At 40.3% G+C, this 27170-nt stretch overlaps 2 protein-coding genes across 2 annotated transcripts in view; both read right to left on the bottom strand.

The window, feature by feature from the left end:
• unm_sa1614 (un-named sa1614) overlaps window positions 1-3133 on the bottom strand; it is a 52022-nt gene extending 48889 nt beyond the window's left edge. The window contains exon 1 of the mRNA XM_088337526.1: window positions 2688-3133. Within this exon, the coding sequence (XP_088193652.1) occupies window positions 2688-2816 (129 nt within the window). The 5' untranslated portion in view covers window positions 2817-3133. The remainder of the gene's footprint in view (window positions 1-2687) is intronic.
• Window positions 3134-6104: 2971 nt separating this feature from the next.
• fer1l4 (fer-1 like family member 4) overlaps window positions 6105-27170 on the bottom strand; it is a 100998-nt gene continuing 79932 nt past the window's right edge. Inside the window, exons 39-49 of the mRNA XM_088337525.1 lie at window positions 24628-24755; window positions 22177-22347; window positions 20225-20379; window positions 19967-20148; window positions 19823-19908; window positions 17084-17182; window positions 16886-17003; window positions 16621-16744; window positions 14375-14643; window positions 10842-10942; window positions 6105-6995 (exon numbers count right to left, since the gene is read on the bottom strand). Coding sequence (XP_088193651.1) covers window positions 6815-6995; window positions 10842-10942; window positions 14375-14643; window positions 16621-16744; window positions 16886-17003; window positions 17084-17182; window positions 19823-19908; window positions 19967-20148; window positions 20225-20379; window positions 22177-22347; window positions 24628-24755 — 1614 coding nt within the window. The 3' untranslated portion in view covers window positions 6105-6814. The remainder of the gene's footprint in view (window positions 6996-10841; window positions 10943-14374; window positions 14644-16620; window positions 16745-16885; window positions 17004-17083; window positions 17183-19822; window positions 19909-19966; window positions 20149-20224; window positions 20380-22176; window positions 22348-24627; window positions 24756-27170) is intronic.

The following is a 27170-nucleotide window of genomic DNA, read 5'->3' as shown; positions in this document are numbered from 1 at the left end:
ACTTATTGAAACATGAATATTTTGTTTGTTTGTTTGTACATGATTCAATTGTTTGTTTGTTTGTAAATGATTCAAATTGAATCTTTTCTTCCGGCGCCGTCACGAATGGCAGCCACTCCAGCAGCTCCCGTGTTATTTTCGATTGTTCTCGATTGTTCTCAGCTCAGGGATGCTGCTGGAAATGTGAATTTCCCTTCGGGGATGAACAAAGTATCTATCTATCTATCTATCTATCTTATTACACAGGGAGGCAGCACGGCGGAGCAGTGGTTAGCGGGTGTGCGGCACAGTTCTGAGGTCATCGGTTCAAATTCAGCTACCAACCTTCCTGTGCGGAGTTTGCAGGTTCTCTCCGTACTTCCGTGGGTTTCTTCCGGGCACTCCGGTTTCCTCCCACATTCCAAAAACAAGCATTTCAGTATAATTGGCCGGTTTAAATTTGTTGGTGATGGAAAGGAGTGGAGAGGTGTTGTGAAAGGATAGTGGGATTGTGGACGCGTTCTTAACGATGGGCCGTATGATGCGGCAGGGGTAAACCAGGGAAAGCTGTCAGGCCCTGCTGTTGAACAAAAGAGTGTTTTGTCACCCTGACCCGAGTGACATGGCCCCTTTTTGGTGTCCCGTTTCATCTGGAGGGACGAAAGCATGACCAACTTAGGTGCTGAGGTGCCTAACTTGTTTAGGCAATAGGGTTGGCCATGGTCCAAAAAATTCTGTGTGTGTTTTTTTGCTATTTTTTTCCCTTTTATTTTCTTTGTTATTGTATGTGTTGTCTTGCTGTCTGTCACCCCTCTTGAAGGATAAGACCAAGGTAGATAGATAGATGGATAGAAATTGTCCCGAGGTGTGAATGAGCGAGTGAATGGTCGTCTGTCCCTATGTGGCCTGCGATTGGCTGGCAACCAGTTCAGGGTGTCCTCTGCCCACTGCCCGAAGACAGCTGGGATGGGCTCCAGCACCCCTGCGACCCTACTGAGGATAAGCGGTGCAGATAATGGATGAATGGATGAATCATAGGCTGAGAAATTTATTTCTGTGCAGCCCTTTGAGACTCCTTGTGATAAATGTGGTCTGTGCAGCCCTTTGAGACTCCTTGTGATAAAGGGCTATACAAATAAACATGACTTGACTACAAATAAATATTTATTTTAAAACGTGCAATCCCACTTAGGTCCCTGCCATATTTGTGCGGTGTATTACTGGTCCTCGCTCATACATGCGCACACAGTGCCATCTAGTGGTCAAATATTACTCATTGGGGCTTCATAGTTGGTGTATGTAACTCCAGAAATATTTTACTTGCTGATGCCATGTTCGGGCTTCGGGCTGAAATCATCAAGGATGATGTTGGGCTGGCTAAGTGAATAATTTGAAAATGTATCTGTCACTTGCACATCTAAACTTGCTCAGGTATTAATTCTCTATTCAGCCATTTGGACACGTTATGTGAGTTTTAGAGTCTGAGGGAGTTTTCCCCTCCCAAATTTCAATTTGGTCTGGCTTGCCAGCATTCTTCTTTACTTTAGCGGTAAAATGAAAACAGAACAGTGGGAATTGTATGAGTCAGGTAAAAAAAAAACAGGAAAAGAAAAAGAAACGCGTTAAAAGAAGGACTGGTATTTATTTCATTAGTCTTTCACCAGCACATTTGTGGGTCCCCGAGGGTGTGCTGTCCTACATGTTAGCAGAATTTAGCAGTTGGGTAGCTCTTTTCACTCAAATAAGCTTGTAGTGATGGGAATTCCGTGTCTTTTTCGAGAAGCGGTTCTTTCAGCTCGGCTCCCAAAAGCCTCTTCAGATTGTTTTTGTTTCTTTTATTCATATATTCAACAATATCGTGTAACATTATTCACACGATTATTTTTTGGGCACAAATACAGTTAAAACCAAAAAGAAAAAAAGCAACAACAGAAGAAGCAATAATAAAATTTATATTACTGATAGAAAAGGATTTTAGCCTTGTTCTTGAATTAAACTTCTATGGGTCGAAACCAACCCCAACACTGTAGATCAGGGGTTCCCAACGTTGTCCACGTTGGGAACCCCTGAGGTGCCCGCGGACCCATTTTTAATATAGCTCACCAGTGGTGGGTCATTTTGATTTTCTAGTAAAATGATGTATTTATTTTAATCAAATTAAGTGCTTAAAACAGTGCCCTTAAATGTAATGTATATATTTTGTTTTATTGCAATTGTTTCAAAACAAATTAGATTAGACTAATCAATATAAAAAGAAATATAACATGTAAATGTCTGCATGTACTGTATATTTATCCATAAATGAAAAAAAAGGATCTGCCTGGCCAAATTTTGAAACCCAATGCAGCGCTCCAACTTCAAATAGTTGCCCACCCCTGCAGACTAGAACATGGAATGAGTTTAGGTAGGTTTGCAAATTATCAAGTAATAGGGGCCTCCAAATCTAATTTTGCTTATGGCCCCATGAAGGCTTGGGCCGGCCCTGTTGACAGATATGCATATGTGACTCTCATTCTAAACAATAGCGAACTCCCGAATGACGTCAGACGATGGCAATGATGTTGTTACATAGCAACGGTAGGAGGCAAAATTTAGAATGATAGTGTGCACGAAAAAAAGAGAGAGCGTGGGTATTATATGATGTCTTGAGTTTTAAGCTAGTGGAGTGGTCGGTCGGATGGGCGAGTTTGAAGCTACTAACACCTGACCTCCTCCAGCAGGTGGACGGTGCTTCGGCATTCACTCATCTTGGAGGAGAAGGACGACGTAGTGGGCGAGCTCCAATCTTCCAGGACTTCCCCCACGAACTCAGAAACAGTCACGCGTGGTTCCGGCATAGTTAGTCTTGGTCCACGTAATTAGGCGACGAGACAAACCGGCTCACAAAGAGTCGAAAACCCCCGAGTAGGCGAGCACGACTCCGACACGCCTGAAGCGGCTTGGAGGCAGGCCAACCGGCCGGTGACGAGCCAGACGCTGAGGCTGTTTGGACTCAGTGGTACCTTCACGTCATCGTGTTCTATTTGTAGTCTTTGTCTTTTTTTTGGTGGTGGTCTTTTTGGGGGCTTTGGTTTTCAACGAGGGTCTACCTTTCCCTGTTTTACGCGAGCTGCATGTTGATGCGCATGCGCAACAGAGGCAGCTGCAAGCTCTGTGGAGGCGCAGTTTACAGCCACGCCCCTCTAACCATTGAAACCCTCACAAAACCGAAATTCTACACAGCAGAGGTCCCCAACCTTTTCTGTACCAAAGGCAGGTTTAATGTCTGATATTCTCGCGGCCCAGCACAACAATAAGAACGGGTCACAATAACAGTAACAGTGATGATAATAATGGTAATAACAATTAAACTAAAATGAAGAAGGACCCTGTATCCACTAAGCAGTGGCAGTTCTACACTAAATTACTGCCTGGCAGAGGACCCCCTCCAAGAGCACCCTCTACGCCCTCACGCAGCACCCCTTCCCCACCCAAAAACATTACTCGAATTTAACACGAATAAAAAAGGTAGATATATCTGTCAATTGGACATATGCTCTGGGATGGGCTCCAGCACAACCGCAACCCTACTGAGGATAAACAGTACAGATAATGGACGGATGGATGGATGGACGCGTGCTTAAATAAAACATACAAACACACTATATATACATTAAAAAATTCAGATTCAGATTCAGATTCAGATCTACCTTATTGTCATTCTAGTACACGTGTATACAGAACGAAATGTCGATACATCTGACCCGCACAGTTTCCTCGAATGTACAGATATAAGTAAAAGTTGTATTGTATTATGGCTACGTATAGTATTTTACCATACCATAGTGCCGATAGTGCAAGAGGAGTAGCTAACCAGATGTGCAAAATGGGCATTCAGGTTAACAAGTCAGGTAAACAGTAACATTAACACTGTAACAGTAACGCTGTAAAATCTGTATCAGAAAGTGTTTAAATAATCAATACAAATACACTATACACTCAAAAATGCCAAATGTCAAAACATGCTTGAAGACTACACTATATCAGGTGTTTTTTTTTACCCAAAGAGCCATGAAAGCAAAATGTTTTGAACCACATATTTTAGGACAAAATTCAACGACACTGTTCTTTGGGCAAAACTAATTCCTCTACGCATTTTATTTTAATGTGTGACGTCTGGTGATTTTATGAAATCTTAATAAATATAATGTCAGGGGCTGTGTCCCATAACAAAAGTAACACTGTATATCACTTAAAAATGTGTCTCTCTTCCGCAGTTACTCAAGTGCATTAAGGCTCATTATGACTGTGACTTTTTTCTGAACAATCGTTCAAAACAAAGTGCGAGCAGAGTTTGCACTTTGTAAAAATGTCACAAAATTCTGCAAACGAAAAGTTTACAGATTTATTTCCCTTCAGCGCAGTGGGTGCGTGCAAGAGACGGCGGACATGTTGTGTGTGCGGAGATCCGCCCACATAAAACGCTCACCAAATCAAATTGCTCCGGGTGCTTGGTTGCCGTTTTCGGGTGTTTACAGATTTTCTTTGGGTTTGTTTGTTTTTTATCATAAAGTGTCTCAACAGTGAACATACATTGTTTAATGAGCTCCCACACACAGGATTTCTTAGCCACGCACAGCCAAAATGGGGTCTGTTTGTGTGAAACCTTGACTGTAAATTGTAGTTAAGACTGTGTCCTATATATTATGGACTGAATCACATACTATGTATCTCATTGATGCTTCGGTTTGACATGTACCATATGTTCTCAAATAAATTGAAATATCTGGCTCGCGAGCCATAAAAAGGGCTGATAAATGAAAAAAATGCTTAATAATTAATACAAATACACCATACACACCCCGCGACCCTAATAAGGATAAGCGGTACAGCTAATGAGATGAGATGAGATGAGATGAGACACCATACACACAAAAGTAAAATAGATGCCATTTCCCAAACTATCACTCATGACAAGCAGTCCAGGCTAAACCAATTCACCCGAGTGACCTCATAATAAATGTTGTATCACATATCAGATCCATTTAGCAAAATTCAGAAAAACACGCAGCAGTTGGCCTTTACAGTAGCTTCAAAGTAATGAATAATGTGCGTTATCTTGAAGATATGAGCCACCAACTAATCATTTTATGTGTAGTAAGTCCAGTAAGTCTACAGTAAGTCCAGTGTGTAATATTTAGTGCCTCCTTGTGGTACAAAAAATGTACATTGAAAAAAACATTGATTTGAACCCTAGGCAGAAAAACATAAACTATCATGAGCGTTATAATCTTTATAAAACAAATCATAGGTTGAGAAATTTGTATTTATTTATACCGTGGAATCTCCGCTTAAGTCAGTGCCATCTTTGTCTGTGCGGTGTATCACTGGGCCTGGCTCATACCAGACAACACAGTGCCATCTAATGGTCAAATATTACACATTGGGGTTTTAAGAAATCCCAAGGCACATCGTCCGTTTAAAAAGTATAAAAATGAATTCCCAGCCCCAGTTAGGTGTATTTTTTTAAGTTTAAATTATCATGTTGCCGAAATTGACAGGATCAAGGTTTTTTTGGGGCTCTGAAGGCAATACAGGCTATTAATAGATGTTGGATTTTACTCTTTTTTAAACTTGTTTTTCAAATCTTACTATATATGTATTTTGTATTTTGGCAATGTGTTTTATTGGACCACTAGATGTCGCTGTGTGTTTTGTGCCCCCTAAGAACAACTGAGTAGCCTGCAGACAGGTTCTGGAAATGGGTCATTGTGATTGTCCAGTAAATTTGATTAGTACTTGGCAGAGGTGGATAGAGTAACCAACAATTCTACTCAAGTAAAAGTTCCGTTACTACAGAATAAAATGACTCAAGTAGAACAAAACAATAATCATCAAAATATTTACTTGAGTAAAATTACTTGGTTAAAAAACTACTCAACTACTGAGGAACTGTAGCAACGTCTGATTTATTGATTTTTCTTCAAAAACAACCACTCAGTCAGATCATCACATCATTAAAGTCCATCCAATAAATAATTCATTACATTCATTCAAAAATAGATAAAAATAATAAAGGTAAATTAAAGTACTTTAATAAAAGATTCAATAATAATAGTATAAATTATAGAAATAAATTAGGCATAAGTAGCACATTTAAAGCCCCAGTACTTTTGGGGCATTTTTCTAGAAGTATCAGTTGAAGAGAAGGACTTGCACTTCCGGTGGGACTCTTAAGTCTGTGTACTCAGACTGTTTAGGTAACCTTCTGTGGAAAAAAAAAAAGAATAAAAATAAATATATTTTTATTTTTTTCCAAGTAACTGGATCAATGTAGCCTCAGTTACTCATGTGGTAAGAGTACAATTTCTTCTTCACAAATATACTCAAGTAAAAGTAAAAGTATAGTGATTAAAAAAATAGTCCTAGAAGTATAAAATGTCCCAAAACTTACTCAAGCATATGTAAAGGAATTACTAACCACCTCTGCAACCTAGCATGATGTTTTGATGGATGACTTAACCTTTAATGATTACAACCTGATCAAACTGCTAGCCCTTTGTGCTACTGGTGTAGTGCTACCAAAAATGAGCACAAGGAAAAATACCTACTACATTGACACAAAGTGACCAAAAGGCACCATCATACTTCTCATTTTTTTGTCCAGCCATTTTGTGCTTTTTGGGTACACGTGGCAGCAAGATGGCAGACACTGTGTTGTATAAGAAATACAGTGAATGAAACAATTAATAACAATTTTATTACAAGTAAAAATGACTCAGAAATTATGAAAAAAAGTTTATTTGCCTCTCTGTAAGGCTTCTCCAAAACTTTAAAAAGATATTGTTGTCGTAGTTTATCCATTGACGATGAGTCCGGAGATTTGTTGCGGCAATGAGTAGACCAGCAACGCGAGGAAGAGCGCCACTACGACCAGAAGCAACAAAGCCACGATGAACTTCTTAAACTTTTTCCAAATGAGGAAGATGAACGTCTTCATGGGGTTGACGAACCAAGAGAAGCTGGTATGCGGACGGCTGCAAGATTGGCCAAAAACACAACGTCACACAGAGGTTTTCTGTTCAATACTCAAGTGTCATTTGAGCAGTGTTGGGACTAATGCGTTACTGTTACGCATTATTATTAAAATGCGGTAACTCAACCGCCCTTACCATATGGAGCGCTACAGCGTAATTAAATGCAGATAATGAATTGAAATGGTACCCAACTATTGATTAATTCTGCATCATTCATGTTGTCACACACAACCCTCGGTCTGCTAGCACTCGGGGTTTAAGGTTGTGCATGTGCAGTGGCTTAGGAAGCTATTTGCCCCCTTAAACTTTGTGACCTTTTGCCACATTTCAGACTTAAAACATCAAGATATAAAACTATAATTTATTTTGAAGAAGCAACAATAAGTTGGACACAATCATGAAGTTGAACACACTTCATTGGATATTTTAAACTTTTTTAACAAATAAAAAACAAAAAAGTTGGTGTGAAAAAATTATTCAGCCCCATTGAGTTGATATTTTGTAGTGCCACCTTTTGCTGTGATTACAGCTGCAAGTCGCTTGGGGGTATGTCTCTATCAGTTTTGCACATCGAGAAACTGATATTTTCGCCCATTCCTCCTTGCAAAACAGCTCGAGCTCAGTGAGGTTGGATGGAAAGCGTTAGTGAACAGCAGTTTTCATTTTTTTCCACAAATTCTCAATTGGACTGAGGTCTGGACTTTGATTTGGCCATTCCAACACCTTGTTATGTGGTGAATTTTTGGTGAACCATTCCATTGTAGCTTTTGCTTTATGATTTGGATCATTGTCTTGTTGAAAGACAAATCTCCGTCCCAGTCTCAGGTCTTTTGCGGACTCCATCAGGATTTCTTCCAGAATGGTCCTGGATTTGGCTCCATCCATCTTCCCATCAATTTTAACCATCTTCCCTGTCTCTGCTGAAGAAAGGCAGGCCCAAACCATGATGCTGCCAACACCATGTTTGACTGTGGGGATGGTGTATTGAGGGTGATGATCTGTGCTGCTTTTACGCCAAACATAACGTCTTGCATTTTTGCCAAAAAGTTCAATTTTGGTCTCATCTACCCAGAGCACCTTCTTCCACGTATTTGGTGTGTCTTCCAGGTGGCTTGTGGCAAACTTGAAACGACACTTTCTATGGATATCTTTAAGAAACGGCTTCCTTCTTGCCACTCTTCCATAAAGGTCAGATTTGTGCAGTGTACGACTCACTGATTGTTGTCCTATGGACAGATTCTCCCACCTCAATTGTAGACATCTGTAGTTCATCCAGAGTGATCATGGGCCTCCTGGATGCATCTCTGATCAGTTTTCTGTTTGGATGAGCTGAAAGTTTAGGGGGACGGCCCGATCTTGGTAGATTTGCAGTGGTCTGATACGCCTTCCTTTTCTATATTATTGCTTGCACAGTGCTCCTTGGGATGTTTAAATCTTCGGAAGTCTTTTCGTATTCAAATCCAGCTTTAAACTTCTCCACAACAGTATCTCGGACCTGCCTGCTGTCTTCCGCGTTCTTCATGATGCTCGCTGGGCTTCAAACAGCCCTCTGAGACTATCACAGCGCAGGTGCATTCATACAGAGACTTGATTACACACAGGCGGATTCCATTTATCTACATTAGTCATTTAGATCAACATTGAATCATTCAGAGATCCTCACTGAACTTCTGGACAGAGTTTGCTGCACTGAAAGTAAAGGGGCTGAATAATTTTACAAACCCAATTTTTCTTTTTTTATTTATTAATAAAGTTTAAAATATCCAATGAAGCGTGTCCCACTTCATGATTGTGTCCCACTTTTTGTTGATGCTTCACAAGCAATTACAGTTTTATATCTTGATGTTTGAAGTCTTAAATGTGGCAAAAGGTCACAAAGTTCAAGGGGGCCAAATAGTTTCGCAAGCCACTGTATATCTAGCTGTATATCTGCCTCTCTCTCTCTCTCTCTCTCTCTGTCTATATATATATATATATATATATAATACATATATATATATATATATCCCCGCGACCCTACTGAGGATAAGCGGTGCAGCTAATGAGATGAGATGAGATATATATATATATATATATATATATATATATATATATATATGAGATGAGATATATATATATATATATATATATGTATCATCTAATTAGCTGCACCGCTTATCCTCAGTAGGGTCGCGGGGGTGCTGGAGCCCATCCCAGCAATCATCGGGCAGTGGGCAGGGGACACCCTGAACTGGTTGCCAGCCAATCGCAGGGCACACAGGGACAGACAACTCGCTCGCTCATTCACACCTAGGGACAATTTGGACCGGCCAATCCACCTTAAATGCATGTCTTTGGAATGTGGGAGGAAACCGGAGTGCCCGGAGGAAACCCACGCAAGCACGGGAGAACATACAAACTCCCCACAGTAAGTCCGTTAACTGGATTTGAACCCATACAGGAGGTTCCCAAGACCTTAGAACTGTGCCGCACACGCGCTAACCACTATGCCGCCGTGCTGCCCATATATATATATATATATATATATATATATATATATATATATATATATATATATATATATATATATATATATATATATATTAGGGATGCATAATTAATAATAGATGAATCGGTCAATTATTCTTTAGATTAACCGATTTATCGGGTTTTTAAAAAACTATTTTTTTTCATTTCCTCCTATATACAACCACTGAAGTTTTGGACTAATAGAAAAATAGTCTACAAAACAACAGAATAAAATGAAAAATCCAAGCGTTTGGCAAATAACTTATAACAATAAACAAAAATACAAACAAATGTATGCTATACAAGATTCACTTTTCCTACCACCTTATCCAAAAATCAAATCATATTTAGACTGAACATACAAAACAAAAACGAAGAAAGAGCAATACCTTAAAACCCACTTTTCAAAATGGTATCAACAAATCTGTTTGTTTTGTTAAATATTTGAATACAACAAACATTTCCAATGTGGAAATTAGAATGATATTCTTATGAATCTGCCCCTTGTGTTGAGATAAAAACGTCATCATTATTATTTTTCTTTTTACTTCCTGTATTCATTATTTTTTTTTATATTTTTTCCTATGTATTTTTGCAGCCCTTTCTGTCCCTTCAAAATGGTTGACTTTGTAGTGTTTGACTGTTTTATGCCATTTTTGTTCAAAATGATGCAATGTTCTACTTTTTAAAAAATTTTTAAATGTAAGATACTTTTATAAAATAAAAAGTCTCCTAGGGCTCTCTGTAGGATTTAAGTGGTGCTACAACCCTACAACTTAACAATTAGATTCAATGCACTCTTTTGCATTGATTTAACGTTCTTATTCGTTTTTAAATAAAATCATCTACCCACTATTTTTCTTCTTTGTCTCCGTTCATACAGTCTTGTTTAACTTAGAATTCACGACAAAAGACAGGCTGCGTAAATTGTGCCTTTCGCACCCCCCATTTTTCCTCTTGCACTGTCAGGCCCAAATCACCTCTCCTCCACCGGGTCCTCACAAATAAAAAGGGTAATTTCTCTTTCAAGAGCAAGCTCACAGAGCTGATTCCTTCGCGAATGACACATCACTAATTCAGACTGGAGCTGAAGGCCTAGGTGTGAAATACATGGCCTGCAACTGGTGTACACTTTTTTTTCTATTTCTTTAATTATGTGGTGTATGTAAAGCATTTTTAGAGGGTTATCTTCTATGCAAATATGTACAGTAATTTGTTACTAGATAGTTACTTTCGGATTTTAAATTAGGTACTAGTAACTGTCAACAATAACTGTTTTTCAGGACCACTCCATTTGACTTTGCATATGAGTTAGTGTGTACATGTGGTCTCACTGACTTGGGTTTTTCTAGAGGTTCTGGTTCCTTGCGGCCTCGTCCAACCGGATTGGCCTCGGCATGCTCCAATGGCAGCAACTGAAGTTCCGCTTCAACCTTACCCTGAAAAATATGCAAACATTTTGAAGAAAGGATTGACCACGCAGGACTCTCACCATGTTTGGTGTATCAGGTTGGAGCCTATACCAAAACTGGGATGCACCCAAGACACAGTTATACCAATGCCTCAGCAACTACAGATTTGAGGGTACCAACATTTCACCTTTTTTTCCGCTTTAAAAACAAACATTGTTTTTTTTTTTAAACAATATTTCAATTTCATTCTTACTTTCAAGGTTCTATAGAGACACATTTACAGTACATCCGGAAAGTATTCACAGCGCTTCACTTTTTCCACATTTTGTTATGTTACAGCCTCATTCCAAATTGTATTAATTTAATCTCTTATCTCAAAATTATACACAAAATACTCCATTATGACAATGTGAAAAAGGGTTTTTTTGTACTTTTTTTAAAATTTATTAAAAATAGAAAACTAAGAAATCACATTTACATAAGTATTCACAGCCTTTGCCATGAAGCTCAAAATTGAGCTCAGGTGCATCTTTTTTTCCACTGATCATCCTTGAGATTTTTCTACAGCTTAATTGGAGTCCACCTGCAGTAAATTCAGTTGATTGGACATGATTTGGAAAGGCACACACCTGTCTATATAAGGTCTCACAGTTGAGTGTGCATGTCAGAGCACAAACACCAAGCATGAAGTCAAAAGAACTGTCTGTAGACCTGCGAGACAGGATTGTCTTGTGGCACAAATCTGGGGAAGGATACAGAAAAATTTCTGCTGCTTTGAAGGTCCCAATGAGCACAGTGGCCTCCATTATTCGTAAATGGAAGACATTTGAAACCACCAGGACTCTTCCTAGAGCTGGCCGGCCTTCTAAACTGAGCAATCGGGGAAGAAGGGCCTTAGTCAGAGAGGTGACCAAGAACCCAATGGTCACTCTGTCAGAGCTCCAGCGTTTCCTCTGTGGAGAGAGGAGAGCCTTCCAGAAGGACAACCATCTCTGCAGCAATCCACCAATCAGGCCTTTACGGTAGAGTGGCCAGACAAAAGCCACTCCTTAGTAAAAGGAACATGGAAGCCCGAATTTGGAAGCCAGAATTTGCCAAAAAGCACCTGAATGACTCTCAGACCATGAAAAACAAAATTCTCTGGTCTGATGAGAAGATTGAACTCTTTAGTGTGAATGCCAGGCGCCATGTTTGGAGGAAACCAGGCACCGCTCATCACCAGGCCAATACCATCCCTACAGTGAAGCATGGTGGTGGCAGCATCATGCTGTGGGGATGTTTTTCAGCAGCAGGAACTGGCAGACTAGTTAGGATAGAAGGAAAAATGAATGCAGCAATATATAGAGATATCCTGGATGAAAACCTTCTCCAGAGCGCTCTTGACCTCAGGCTGGGGCGAAGGTTCATTTTTCAGCAGGACAACGACCCAAAGCACACAGCCAAGATCTCAAAAGATTGGCTTCAGAACCACTCCCTGAATGTCCTGGAGTGGCCCAGTCAGCGTCCAGACTTGAATCTGATCCAACATCTCTGGAGATATCTGAAAATGGCTGTGCACAACCGTCTCCCATCCAACCTGATTGAGCTTGAGACTTATTGCAAAGAAGAATGGGCAAAACTGCCTAAAGATAGGTGTGCTAAACTTGTGGGATCATATTCAAAAAGACTTGAGGCTGTATTTGCTGCCAAAGGTGGATCAACAAAGTATTAAACAAAGGCTGTGAATACTTATGTAAATGTGATTTCTTAGTTTTCTATTTTTAATAAATTCAAAAAAAGTAAAGAAAAACAAAACCTTTTTCACATTGTCATAATAGAGTATTTTGTGTAGAATTTTGAGATAAGAGATTAAATTAATTCGATTTTGAATGAGGCTGTAACATAACAATATGTGGAAAAGGTGAAGCGCTGTGAATACTTTCCGGAAAGGAAACATTGGGAGAGGGATAGGTGATACCAGGATCTGCTTGCCCAATACACACCACAGGAAAATGGTGCCCATATGACCCTACTGTACCATATCACACACAACAACAGTGATATTTGAGAAGTGAAATACAGAGTAGAGGATTTACATAAAGTGTGGAATAATAACTTAACCCTAATGTTGTGTTAGGAATTGGCACCACTAACCGTTTTTAGACAGTTAATTTTGACCTGGGTTAAACTCGGTCCTGGCCATCAAAAATAAATGGGTATTACTCGATAGGGTTAATACAACATTCTAACAAACATTATGTGCATCCATAACCATATATTCCTGTTGTAACTTGATTTCATGGCCCCTGGGACTCATCAATTATTACATTTTATAACCTTGAAACGGATCACTGGAGACCCTAACACAAACAAAAGCAGACAGGTGCATAAATTTGGCCACCTCTTGGGTTTTTAGTTTAGTAAACACTCAAAACAAGAAGAGAAAATGTCAATGAATTGTGAATTGCTCTTTTAACTATTATTTTAGGTCAGAACTCTTCCGTTCATTTGCAGCTGCACTAAGGCTGACAGAGGGAGGTTGCAGAGGACAGTCAAAGCTGCACAGCTCATCATTACCTGTCCTCTCCCTTCCCTGATTGACATCTACTCCATTCGGTGCCTCAGCAGAGCCCAAAACATCAGGTTACATCCAGCTTTAACCTGCTACCCTCTCGAAGGCGTTACAGGTGCATTAGAGCAAGAACTAACAGAATAGTGAAGTCAAGTCACTTATATTTGTATAGCCCTTAATCACAAGATGTCTCAAAGGACTGCACAGGATTACAATTACACCATCGCCTGATCTTAAACCAACATGCGGGCAAGTCAAAACTTAAAACCTCAGTAAGAAGAAAAAAGAAATCTTGAGAAGGGGCCTCACAATTGGCAATCCCCCTTCCAGAGTGACCAGGGTGCAATAGATTTAGAATAAGGGGCGTCCTTTTTCCAAAAGCCATTACCACCCTCAACTCCCATCTACAGCGTTCATGCGAACAATGTACTGAACTACCACCGTGAAAATGCAGATATTCATTCTACATAATAAGTTTAGGGAAAAAAAGCTGTTGTAAATAACGCTATTATTTCTTCAGTATCTGGGAAATCTATAGAATTACTTTTTCCGCTGGGTTAGGGTTTAACTAAACGTACCCCTAGTGGTGTTAGACCACATCCCTTGTGTCTCGCATTTGGGTCGCTCCACCTCGTGACAACAAGAGCCGTTTTGGACCCGAAAGAGCGGTCTCCTTTTAGTGAGCCGAGCCGAAAAAGCAGGTTCCCTTAATATAGTCGGAATTCCCATTTTTACAAGTGAACTCTGTGCTTCGTATTTGCTCAGAAAATTTCAAATTATTTAAAAAGTAACATAAATAGATATTTTTCCTAGTTACTAGTTCAGTTAAAAACTCAGTTACTTTTTGGAAGAAGTATTGATTCCCTATAACTAATTACTTTTTTTAAAGTAACGTGCCCAACACTGACCGTGAGCAACTGAACGTTTCCTTCACTGTCTGTGAACTGGACGTCTTCCTTTTTCATATTGTTTCTCTTCTTTTTGCTCTTTTGGGGGGTTTCCTCCTGCTCTGCCTCCTCGGGCGTCTGGAGGCGGGTGAGCGGCCACCAGCCCTTTAACTTCTTGCTGCGGAAGATAGATACCCGCGGCCCGGCGTAATTCTTTACCATCTGCACCGAGCACTTGTCGGGGGACTTGGCGCCACGTACCATGTTGCTCAGACGCAACTCCAATGAGCCTGCAAACAAAGAACATTTTAATGTCATTATCAAATATACAGTGTGCACCGTATGACTTTTGTTTCCAAAAACATCAATATAATTTACAGCTAAAAACACACATCGTGCTGTGTTTCAAACCTACCTTATCTTTTAAAGGTGCTACAAACGTATAGTTTAGTAGACACTCAAAATAAAGAGAGAAGACTTCAATGGATTTTAAACTTGCAAGGAGAGGACCATAACCTCTAATAAGAAATTTAAACGTATTCGGAAGGCCCTCACCCAAGCATTTTCTTTCTATTAAATCTCCATGGTCACAAAAGCAGATCCGCCCTAAAAGGGGTGGATATCAAAGATTAATTGGCCAAAGGTGACAATGAAAGTGGTGCCCACGGGCAAAGAGTGCCCCCCGGGGACAGTTGAGGATCACGCGGACATGTTTTAAAAATAGCTCACCAGTGCTGGGTCATTGTGGTTTTCTAGTAAAATGATTTTCAGTGGTTTTGTCACTGAGTCTACTTAACCCTATTTTTTTTTTTTAAATGAACTTGATAATAACACAGCAATAACATAGTAATAACATAAGTAATTTTAGAAAATCAAACAAACAATTTCCAGTTCACATTTTTTGATCGTTTTCTTTTTAATAGTTCTAGATTAGATATCGATATATATTTATTGTGTTTTTTTAATAATAAAAATAATAATGCAAAAAAAAAATGCATGGAATGCCAATTCGTTATTTTGACTGTTATTGTGACTGTTGTTTATTGTTTGACCATTATGAAATGTTTACAATGCATCATTCTCATTCACAATCATGTTGCTGTTGTTTTGATATCCACACCCCGGGCGGATCTGCTTTTGTAATGTAGGAGATTTTACAAAAAGAAAGGGATCAGGGGAGGGCTTTTAGAACAGGTTGGAATTTATTATCTTAAGTTTGGGTTCAAACCCCTGTTCTCCTTGCAAGTTTAAAATCCATAGATGACTTCTGGTTGGGATCTGGTGTACCACCTTACACCGGAGGCCATCAACAGGACTTGGAACTGGGCATAGGTGTGTCCAGTCACAACACATCTGACCCGGATTATCCTGACCATTTATAGTGAATTTTGGACAGCACATGTTGTCGGGTCATTTTCGTTTCCTCTGTCATTGTTACCGCTGATTCGTTTTTTTGTTTCCTGTTATGGTTTGGACATTTTGTTGCTTTATTCCCACTTGCTTACTTTTGTTTGTTACTTTATTCCTTGCACTTCCACTGCTACATAATGTTGGTTTTCTTTTGTTTCTAGTTTCTTGTTTTAAAAATAAGTTTGTAGTTTTGTGGCCACTTGTTAGTTTTTTACTTTCTTCTTTGCATATACAATTTCCGGGTTTTGGTCTACTTTGTTCCTGGTTTTACTAATAAACACCATAAATATTTTTAGTGTTCATGCCTCAGCTCCTACTTCCCCTTTACTTACTACCCGAAAGGCTTAACACTTCTCAAATTATTTTGAGTGTCGACTCAACTTTAAACTTATCAAATATAAAACCATCCATCCATTTTCTGCACTGCTTTTCCTCACAAGGGGCACGGTGGTGCCAGAGCCCATCCCAGGAATCTTCCGGCAGTGGGTTAGGGAGCACCCTGAACTGGTTATCAGCCAATCACAGGGCACACAGAGACAGACAACTCACTCGCTGGCTCATTCACACCTAGGGACAATTATGATTGGCCCATTAAACTAACATGCATGTTTTTGGAATGTGGAAGGAAATCCATGCAGGCACAGGGAGAACATTCAAATTAAGCACGGAGAGGCCGCGGTTGCTCGAATTTAACCCTGGAGCCCTGCGCTCTAACTACCCAGCAGCTACCCAAGATATAAAATATTTTATAAAATATATCACTTTTTGTTAGAAAAAAATGAATACCCCCTCTAAAATGTTTACAATTTCCCCCTTAAATTAAGCAAAAAATGTTTCAATGACACAAAGATTCTCACCAAGGAAATCATTGGCTGAGATGCGGTCGTAGTCCCAAATTTGCAGCGTAAGAACCGCTGGCTGTCGAAACTCAGACTCCTCCAGGGAGAAGAATGACTCATTGCGCTTAAACACCACCTCTTTCTTGGGCCCACACAAGAAAAACACAGGTCAAACGCTTTTCACTTTGGGTCAAAAAATGAAGAGTGACAAATACAATGCGCACAAATAACGCTGGCCTGTCCCAAAAAACTACCCCAATATAAAACTTGGTAAAGCAATGACCTCGGTAGGCAGGTAATCAAAGCGAAATACAAATCTCCAGTTGAAGTTTCCCTCCCCCGTCAGTGAGTTGAAGTGGACGTCTGTCTCCTGTTTGTCACCTTCTAAGCCCCGAATCCAGCTGGATGTTGTGAAAAGACATAAAATGGCCAGTAAGCAGTAAGTATTATCAATTGTTTGGCAAAAGATCACAATCTTTACCCCTTCACGTAGATGTCGGAAGAAGCGTCGCCGGTGAAGGGGTTGACGTCGTCCAGGAATACATCATCTGTGTTCCAGATGATCACACGCAGTTCATACCTGTTACAGTGAAATTAGCAACTCAGGGGAGTGGGCGCGCATTTTTTTTTACCTTAAAAAGAACCCTCTGATTTTTTGGTAATGTGATCTGAATCCGTGTTGCAGCGGTGAGTGCGCCGAACTCTTACCACTGGACTACCAGTGATGTAGAAGACATACAAAAAGGAATTGGCTTTTATCTCATTATCACAATGTTCTTCAACCTTTTTTGAGCCAATGCACTCTTATTTTCATCAAAGGATTGCCGCACACTGTCCGTCCCCCAAAAAATTCCCAAATAATTCCCGGCAAAAGTTTCCTACGTTGAATTTAGGCTAAAATGATCATGTCACCTACAGTTTTAAAGTGGGTTGCGTCATTTAAGGTTTCCCAGCCAGCCAATCAAAGGGCACACGGGGACAGACAACTCATTCGCTCAGTCACACATAGGGACAATTTTGACCGGCCAATTCAGAAAGCACCTTTAAAGTTATAATTATCATTTGTGGTCACTGTGTTATTTGTTTTGGTTAAGAGTTTTACTGTGATTTTGAATTTTACTATATTTGTATTTGTTTTTTTAGAGTTGTTTTTTTAAACAAAGAAACAATACTTAAAATGAGCAAAAAGGTTTGCCAGTAGAACTTTTATTTTTCTTTATCCGAACGTTTTTCTGTGTTTTTGTGTCTAAGATGAGAAAATGTTAATTAAAATGAGGATAATTATGAGCAAAAAATGTTTTAATTTGATTTTTGCACTGTATTCTTAAACAGCTTAATCAAAATGTAATTAAATATTCACCTATGCAACAGGAAAGTTAGTCGATAAAAAGTTAACAGAAAAATAATCTGCTGCCACCCACTGCTATAAACGAATGCTTTGGTTACTCAGCTAATCTGGAAGAAACAAAGTATATTAAACAGTGGCATGAGTTTAAAAAAAAAAAAAAAAAAAAACAATTGGATAATTTCTTGCGGAACGCTACACAAGATCTCACAGTACACTAGTGGGCCTCAGCATACTGGTTGAAGAAGGGTACTAGAGACAAATTTTATCGGGAATTTTACATATTACTTCAATGGGGCATGGGCGCGTTTGACTTCTGAATTTTTTTTTAATCTTTCCTAGAATAGTGCAATTGCACCTCCACTACACTGAAAGGTAGTGGCTTTCTCAGTGGTAGTGTTTCATTTACTTTTAGACTCCAAGCAGTGCATTAAGCATAGTGTATACGTTTTAAGTATGAAGTGTAGACACAAAGTGTAACAGCCCCTCACGTGACCCCATGAAAAATAAATATTTAACACGAATGTGGTGACAGGCGAAAAGAGACGAAGTAAAGAGACAAACAAAAGTGTAATCCTGTATCACTTCACTGCGACCTTGGAGGTAGATGAACAAAGACAGGCGTGCTTGTTATCAGTGTTCTCGTTTGCCCGCGTCCCTGCGTCCTAGACGTATCATTTTTGCTGGGGACGCATAGTCTCAAATCAACGCGCGACCCCGGAACGCAACTTTTTTGACACAAAATTGTCATTATTACCCGATTACTTTTATTTTTAACAAAGATTTACCACACTCCAAACATTTCGTCAGGCAGATCGGCCATTGTTGTTTTGGTCTCGCGGTTTGAGTTTTAATCTCGGCAAACAAGATCTCGTTGCTTCGAGATTACGTCATTGTTGTGGTGGTTGTCGTCGAGGGAAGGTAAAAATCAACACAAAATTGCTAATTTCTTCAGTGTCAGTAATAAGTCGAAACATAATGCCGAAAGTGATACCAACAGCAATGATTCCGGCACGAAAAAACGGCGGAGAAATTCTTCGGAAGATCGCTAGGAAAACACGAGAGGCTAGGAAAACACGTGTGTTGAAGCGAACGACTAGACGAAAGAAAATAAACAAAATAATACTCCTGAGCAAGATAAGGACTTTTCTGCCAAAATTGACTTAATTTTATTCCTGGTTACGCTATGAGGAGGATGATAATGGATTGGACCTTGAGAAGGCTTTACAACTGTGGCGTGACAGCAAAGAATATATGAACAGAAAAATCTGAAGTGATAACTGCTTTGTATTACCAATTAACTGTGATGATTAAAACAGCATGAATATATAAACTAATATTTCAGCAATATTTCATTTTATAATTTACAATATTGTGAACTGAAAAATCTGAAGTGATAACTGCTTTGTATTACCAATAAACTGTGATGATTAAAACTTAATGAATATATAGATTAATATTATATATTGGTCATCGATTTACAATTTCAACCTCGATAACACTACATTTTGGGGACCCATAGATCTCTGTTGGGACCCATAGATTTTTGAGCATGCGAGTCTCCGGGATCCATCACTTATCAGAGGTAAAATGAACACAGTGTTATGTTAAAATTGTTGTTAGAGGACAGCATGAAGCCAGATAAATTAGGGTGTCATTTTAAGACATTACAACGCAATCACGCTGTTAAGACGCTTGAGTTTCTCTTTAGTGAAAATGTGCTAAAAAGTATCAATATCGAGCAATTATTCTTTTGTCCCCACCAATATTATCACTTTAAAATAAAAGAGATATGGGGCGAGAGAGAATTTTGTTACAGTAAACAATTAAGACACACTGTTATAATTGAAGAAAACAAAACATGTGCTGACGTACTGTACGGGTAATCGAGGCTTTATGTCAACAGGCGGCGGTGCTGGAATGTCTGTCGGGAACATGTCGACCCACATGTGGAGGTATCCCTGCACACACACGAACAAATGACGCTATGTTGCTAAGATGAGGGGTCACATGGGCTACCTGAGGGAGCCCGGGCTTGTCAGTGTTGATAAGCGAGCGGATTTCCACATGCTCCGGAACCAGAGTAACCGCTCCAGGAACAAACTCGCTCATCTGGGCCCAACGGTGCAGCACGCTTATAGCCGCGTGCTCCTCCATTGTCGCCTGCTCCTCGGCCGAACACTCTGACTTGGTCAGCAAATCTGAAAATTGTAAATTCCACATAAATGGATCAGCTTTTCATTTGGGAGTATTAAACTTCCTCTTATGCGGTCTTACTTTCTGGGACAGCATCAGTTGGGATCTTAAAGATCTTGTTGAAGACTTTGACCTCTGTTCCTCGATATTCTGGGGGCGGAATGCCCATTTTTTTGCAGAGCTCAGACAGAATGATGGTTGGTTTTTTGGCGTCCCGCCATGCGTTGTAACCATCGCTGCATGGATATTACAGAAATTTCACTTCTGGGTGTTTTTTTGCACGAAAATATACTAACTGAATAAGCACAGCTTGAACTAGTGCAGTGGTTCTCAAATAGTGGGGCGTCAAGAAGGGTGCAGACGCGTTTGATAGTGGGGAACTTTTTTTTCTCTTTACCAGCATAAAGTGGAATTGCACCTCCACTACAAAAGGGCGCAGAGGCGTTCTCATTGGCAGGGTTTTGTGTGCATTAAGCAGGGGATTTGATGCAAGACATTTGCAAGAATGGGAGGGCAGGGTGGTGAGAGAAAATAATTGAGAATCACTGAACTAGTCTGTCTGAGGTTTTTATTTTATTTGATTGATCCTTCATAAAGAACAAACTTATGGCAAGGGAACAAATGAATGGGAGTTGGAACCTATCCAGCCCATTCCAGCCGTCCTCGGACAGTGGGCAGAAGACACCCTGAACTGGTTGCTAGCCAGTTGCAGGGCACACAGAGACAGACAACTCACTCGCTCAATTTGGACCGGTCATTTATCTTGATATGCATTGAGTGCCAGGAGGAAACCCACACAAGCACGAGGAGAACATGCATACTCTGCACAAGAAGGCTGATAGCTGGATTGAATCCCATGACCTGAGAACTGTGCTACGGACGCGCAAACCACTCTGCTGCCGCGCCGCCCGAGTTGGAACCTCCATCCATCCATCCATCCATTATCTGCACCGCTTATCCTCAGTAGGGTCGTGGGGATGCTGGAGCCCATCCCAGCTGTCTTCAGGCGGTGGGCAGGGGACACCCTGAACTGGTTGCCAGCCAGTCGCAGGGCACACAGAGACAGACAACTCACTCGCTCATTCACACCTAGGAACAATTTGGACCGGTCATTTATCTTGACATGCATTGAGTGCCAGGAGGAAACCCACACAAGCACGAGGAGAACATGCCTACTCTGCACAAGAAGGCTGATAGCTGGATTGAATCCCATGACCTGAGAACTGTGCTACGGACGCGCAAACCACTCTGCTGCCGCGCCGCCCGAGTTGGAACCTCCATCCATCCATCCATCCATTATCTGCACCGCTTATCCTCAGTAGGGTCGTGGGGGTGCTGGAGCCCATTCCAGCTGTCTTCGGGCGGTGGGCAGGGGACACCCTGAACTGGTTGCCAGCCAGTCGCAGGGCACACAGGGACAGACAATTCGCTCGCTCATTCACACCTAGGGACAATTTGGACCGGCCAATTCACCTGACAAGCATGTTTTTTGGGGGGAATGTGGGAGGAAACCGGAGTGCCCGGAGGAAACCCATGCAAGCACGGGGAGAACATGCAAACTCCACACAGGAGGTTCGATCTCATGACCTCAGAACTGTGCCGCACACGCGCTAACCACTGCGCCGCCGTGCTGCACCGAGTTGGAAGCTATATATCTCATATCACCCTTGTTAACTACTTCATTGGTTCCATCTTTGAAAATTTTTGTATCACTTTTTAGAATCTCGAAAAATAAATAATATGAATATTAATCAAAGCTATGATGGCAATTTAACAAGCATTCTTAATTGGAATAGCAATGAAGCACACAGCATCAGCAATACATTTACCACTATAAAGTGACTGTTGAGATTATACAGTCAACAGTTTAATTAAATGTCAGCATTGTCTATATGTAAAATTTAAATAACTAAAATAATATAACATATCAAGAAAATCCACGGAAATAAATTAACAAAATCTATGTATAATATTTATCCATCCAGTCAAATCACGGTTATAAAAAATGAAAAATCTCGATGTGCTAAACTAACGTGTCATAGTAAAGGGCCAGGCCGCATGTGGCCCTGTGCCGGCTGTAGAATCGGTTTTCCAGGTCCACACGTGTCTCCCCGATCAAGTCGTTCGTGCCCACCATGTCGTGATCCATAACCCTGATCAGCAGCTCTGTCTCCAAAGGGAACGACACTGTCAGTTCAAACACCCTGGCAGCAAAAAAACAAAACAAAACCATAACTTCATTTAGTCAGGTCAATGAAATGTAGTTAAATGTATGAAAAGCGGGGGCAAATTGTGGCAAGGTATAGCGCAGTGTTAGATGTGGAAAAAGTGTTACTATGTCGGATATCATACAAACATAGAAAGGGTAGTAGTAAATAATAAAATAGAGTAAACGTTTCACGGTTTACAGATCCTTTAACGCTCTGGGTTGTCAGGGCACCACTGATGAGATCTGGACAGCACTCTCCAATGCAGACAGATCCTGGCCTGAGTTTGGGTTGTGGCAAAGTCGGCCTACTTCCTTTTCTGTCTTTCTCTCCTTCTGCCCCTTTGCACTGTGCCCTGGAGAATAATCTTTGCCAGTAATAATGATCTTGTGATATGACTATTCAACTGCAGTTTTTGTCTTTGCACAGTTTTTCATAGGGTCCAATGTGCCCCATGAAAGTGTTGCACACTGTTTGTTTGTCACATAGGCTATGTTGCTGATGCCTGGACATTTCCAGTAGCATTGGATCTCCATGGCTTTAAATTTCCTTTCCATGTGAGAGTCCATGTATCAAAAGCGTAGAGGAAGATGGAAGTAACTAGCCCTTGCATAAGTCTGATCTTTGATTTCACTGCAATGTCCTTGTCTCTCCAGATAAGTTAAAGTTTGGCAAATGTGTCTGTGGTTTAAGCTACCCTGGCCATGATTTCTGGTTTTTACCCCTCTTCTGATCCAAGATATATAAAATTTGGTGAAAGATTCAAACTCAAGGGGGTTGATTGTGATGTTTGTGCGGATACCTTAGAGTTGGCTGGTCATTACTTTGCTTTTTTGTGTGTGATTATTTCCATCCCATACAGGGTTAATGCCAAGTGATTCAATTGAATTGTCTTTATTGTAATTGATTTCTACGTTGTGAAACATCGTAGGCAACGAGATTGGGCGGGCACTTCAAGGTAAACAAGTAATAAAGATTTCAAGAAACAAAAGGACAAGAAGAAAAGAAGAGGGAAACAAATATTTACAACTAGCATTGAGACTGGCCTAGTTTGTAATAATAGTGCAGTATTTGTGAATGAGAAAGAAAAGTCGATCATAAAAATAGTGCAATAAAAAGTGCAAATAGTAAAATAGCGTGAGAAAAAACATTGGTGGTGTGTGGGATCTGCTTCAGTGCTGGCTGTAGAAAAAAGTGGTGTCATTGAAAAATATCCAAAAGCAGTCGAGAGCAGAAGCGAGGAAAAAAAGTCATAGTGAATCAGATTTTTAAAAAAGGGCTGCATTACTCGTTGTCTAAAAGAAGTGTCAGGGCCAGATCTCAATGAAAAATGGCAGCGTGCTGGGGCTAGAAAAAGAACAAGCTGTAAATAGTTGGTAAAAAAAAATCTTACTTTAGAGGACTGGAAGTAAAAATGTAAAAGGATCTATAAAAAAATGGAGTGCCCAAACGTGCATTAGAAAAAAAACATTCATAGACTTCTGGATTTAGAAAAGAATGATAAAGAACTGGAAAAAAAAAAACAGCTTCGGATCACCAGATTGTTGTATGAAAAAACAACACAGTGCTGAAGGAAGTGATTATGTGTTGGAATTGTATACATGTATTTATCCTACAGTTGACATTAATACGTTATAAGTGTTCTCAGCCCTTTTTGAAGAGTTTTCAGCCCGTAAGCTGTTCTTCAACGCCATGAGTTGCTTTTTGTACTGTCTGTCCCTTTATCTCACATACCAATGAGTGCAAGTTGCCCTGGAATAATCTGTGTAATAATTCCCCTTTTATGCATGCAATAACTCAAGTTGTTTTTCACCGAAAGCCTTGAAAGAAGAAAGGAGGCGTCCAAACAGAAACCAGCTGTGATCACCGGGCGGCAAGCAAGGCGTGCGAAAGAAGATTAACTCTGCGTAGCAACAGTTAGAATGCGGTCTCAACCAGTTAGATAGAACCCCTCCCTTTGGAGAAGTTGAGACTTATGTACGATAGGGCGAACCCTAATAAAAAGAGGAAAGAGATCGAAGATTTCTTCAGAGTGATTTGGGAGATTGGCGGTATACAATCTCTTCGATCGCTTTCCTTGCAAGATATCTAAACTGATCGATTCTCTATAGTCTTTTCATTTCAGAGCGTTTTATCATAAATGTTGGGGACTTAAACCTAACATTATGCAGGCCCTGTCCCAAAATGACAAGATACCTCTTTTTAGTGGAATATGTCCGGTAAAAGACGAAACACTTATGTGTGCTGGATTTCAGTGACAAAAGTCAAGCTACTCACTCCCCAAAGACAGGGTTAAGTTGTTTTGGCAAGTAGCGGTCCTTGGTGTCTTGACTCTGCTGCCCTATGCGGACCAGTAGGTATGGGTCTGATTTGCCATTGGGATCAGTTGGCGCAAGATTGCTGGCCTGCAAGAACAAGAAAAGAACAGTCATTTCTGTCCCCAAAACACTTGAATTGGTTGTTTTGCATCTGTCTACAGCATTGGTGTCAAACATACAGCCTGCAGGCAAGACCAGCCCTGCCAACGGATTAAATCGGACCCATGAGATGACACTGAGAGAAACTCAAAAAGAGCTGTATCACATCAAACAATGAACAGCAGTTTTAAATATGTACACTCAATGTCACCAATCACCGGAAGAAAGAAAATCATGTACGCTCTGTTTAAGGCAATTCGACTGCACTCGTGTGGTGCATATTGGTCTTTTTTACCCGCAACATTTGCTACTTAACTACACTTATTATCCCCTATGATTGGAAATTATCAATCAGCATCTGGATTAAAAAATACAAAATAAACAAATAGCATGTGGGTTTCTTTGCAGGGGTTTAATGGAGCTTTTTTTCCTTTCTATAATAGATATGAAATCTAACATTTTTACAAAAACATTTGCAAAAACATTAAAAAGCAAAAACCAGGAAAATACTTTTTAATCATTAAATATTTTGCACAGAAAATAGTGTTTGGGTGCTCTTCTTGTCACTTTCCAGTAACCTCTTTTTTCTACAAATGCACAGTTATTAAACACTTCAAGAGATTTAATCTTTGTGAAGGAAAAAAAATGGCCAAAAGAAAACCTTCAAAGTATTCCCAAACAGATTTTTCCTTATGTTTTAGCCATAGAACGTGTAGTGTTCCTCCCCACAATTATGCAAATAAGTTGCAAAATATTCCATGCGCCAGGAAATGTTGTCTCAAAGTGGACCCATCGGGCTTGTTTGCTTTAGAGCTGTGACGTCATTGATGGAACACAACACTTTCAAAATGTTGAATCTGATTAACACAACATGTGTGGAAACCACCCAAACAGACAGCGATTGTAGTGAACGATTGCATACTGCCAAGAGCTTTGCTGTTTTGTTGCTGCATGTCGTCTGTTGTTTGGCCAGCCAGGTTGGCGTTCGTGCCAGTTTTGCCGTATTTCTTGGTTTATTCCTAACCGGCTTTGCGTTTACCGCAGTTGCCGCTTTTAGTTGTTGGTTTCCGGTTTGACTGCCTGCTTATCGTGTGTTTTTCTAATGGCTAGCCTGGCGTTAGTGTCAGTTTTACTATGTTGCTTGGTTTGTTTATTCCCGGCGGGAATTGAGTTTATTGCCGAAGCTATTGCCACTTTCTGTTGTTGGTTCCTTGCTTAACCTGGCTGCTCACATCGTGTTTTTTGGTCAGCTGGCCTCGCAGATTTATGCAAAAGGCTGTGGCCACCTTTTGTTCATTGGCACTGGTTACACCCACCCGACGGCGGCTCTCTGTTTTTTTTATTGACAGTCAGCCCCTTTTTGGCTGACCTTTGTTGTACTATTAATGAATCCACCTGCAACACAGAAACTCCCAAAACTTCGCCTGAAACACTCCTAACCTCTTCGACTGTTAAACATACAAACCAATATGGCAACTGGCATGCTAGGGTGTCGGTGTTCCTCATATGACGTGATAAGAGCTCAGGACGAGATAGGGTGTCTTCAAAATACATTATCTCAGACAATTATAAGGATAAAGTGATTATGAAGAGACCATGTACCATTTTGCCACATTTTGCATTTTTGGGAATTTGGGAATACCTCTAAGCCTGGCACACACCTGCCATCAACTGAATGTGGAATTTTGCGCCGCAACTTTGCAGGATGCCAAGGGTGACCTGCTTCCTCACATCTGACGCAATTTTCAGCTGCGCGTTTTACAGCTCTGTTTATGTCACATTTTTAGATGGTGTAACTCAGACCTGGGCCCTCCGGTCCTGGAGGGCCGCAATTCCCGCCAGATTTTGAAGTTTGCTCTTTTTTAACTCAGGTGATACAAATTATAACCTCGTTAGCAAGCTAGCAAGTGCTCGTTAACGATACTGGTGATTGGAATCACCTGTATTGGATCAGAGAAAAATCAAAAATCATGCAGAACATGCGGCCCTCCAGGACCGGAGTGCCCAGGTCTGTAACTGATTAACACGTAAAACAAAATGGCCATTGGCAGGCTCGGGTGCTGTTGCATCTCGGATAACGTCACAGCCCAAGATGACAAAGACAAGACATGCTGTCTTTTATGCATTATTTCAGAAAATAATTAGAAAATGATTTTATGCTGATTTTATGCTAAAAACATTTAATATTTCCTCACATGTTGCATGTTTAAGAATTGGGGATTACCTTTGATAATTATTTTAAAATCGAATCTTACACCCCCGAATCATAATCGTAAGCATCTAAAAGATCCCCATGCCTACAGCCAAGGCACACTATTTATGCCATTAATTTACTAGTCCGGCTCCTGTGAGATTGTTTTTGCTAACATGTGGCCCCTGAGATAAAATAAATTTGACACCCCT

The sequence above is a fragment of the Urocampus carinirostris genome, chromosome 6, assembly GCF_059441175.1.
Source record: "Urocampus carinirostris isolate Australia breed hairy pipefish chromosome 6, RoL_Ucar_1.0, whole genome shotgun sequence".
Lineage (NCBI taxonomy): Eukaryota > Metazoa > Chordata > Actinopteri > Syngnathiformes > Syngnathidae > Urocampus > Urocampus carinirostris.
Note: the sequence above shows the minus strand (reverse complement) of the source record. Positions and strands in the feature narration are given on the sequence as shown.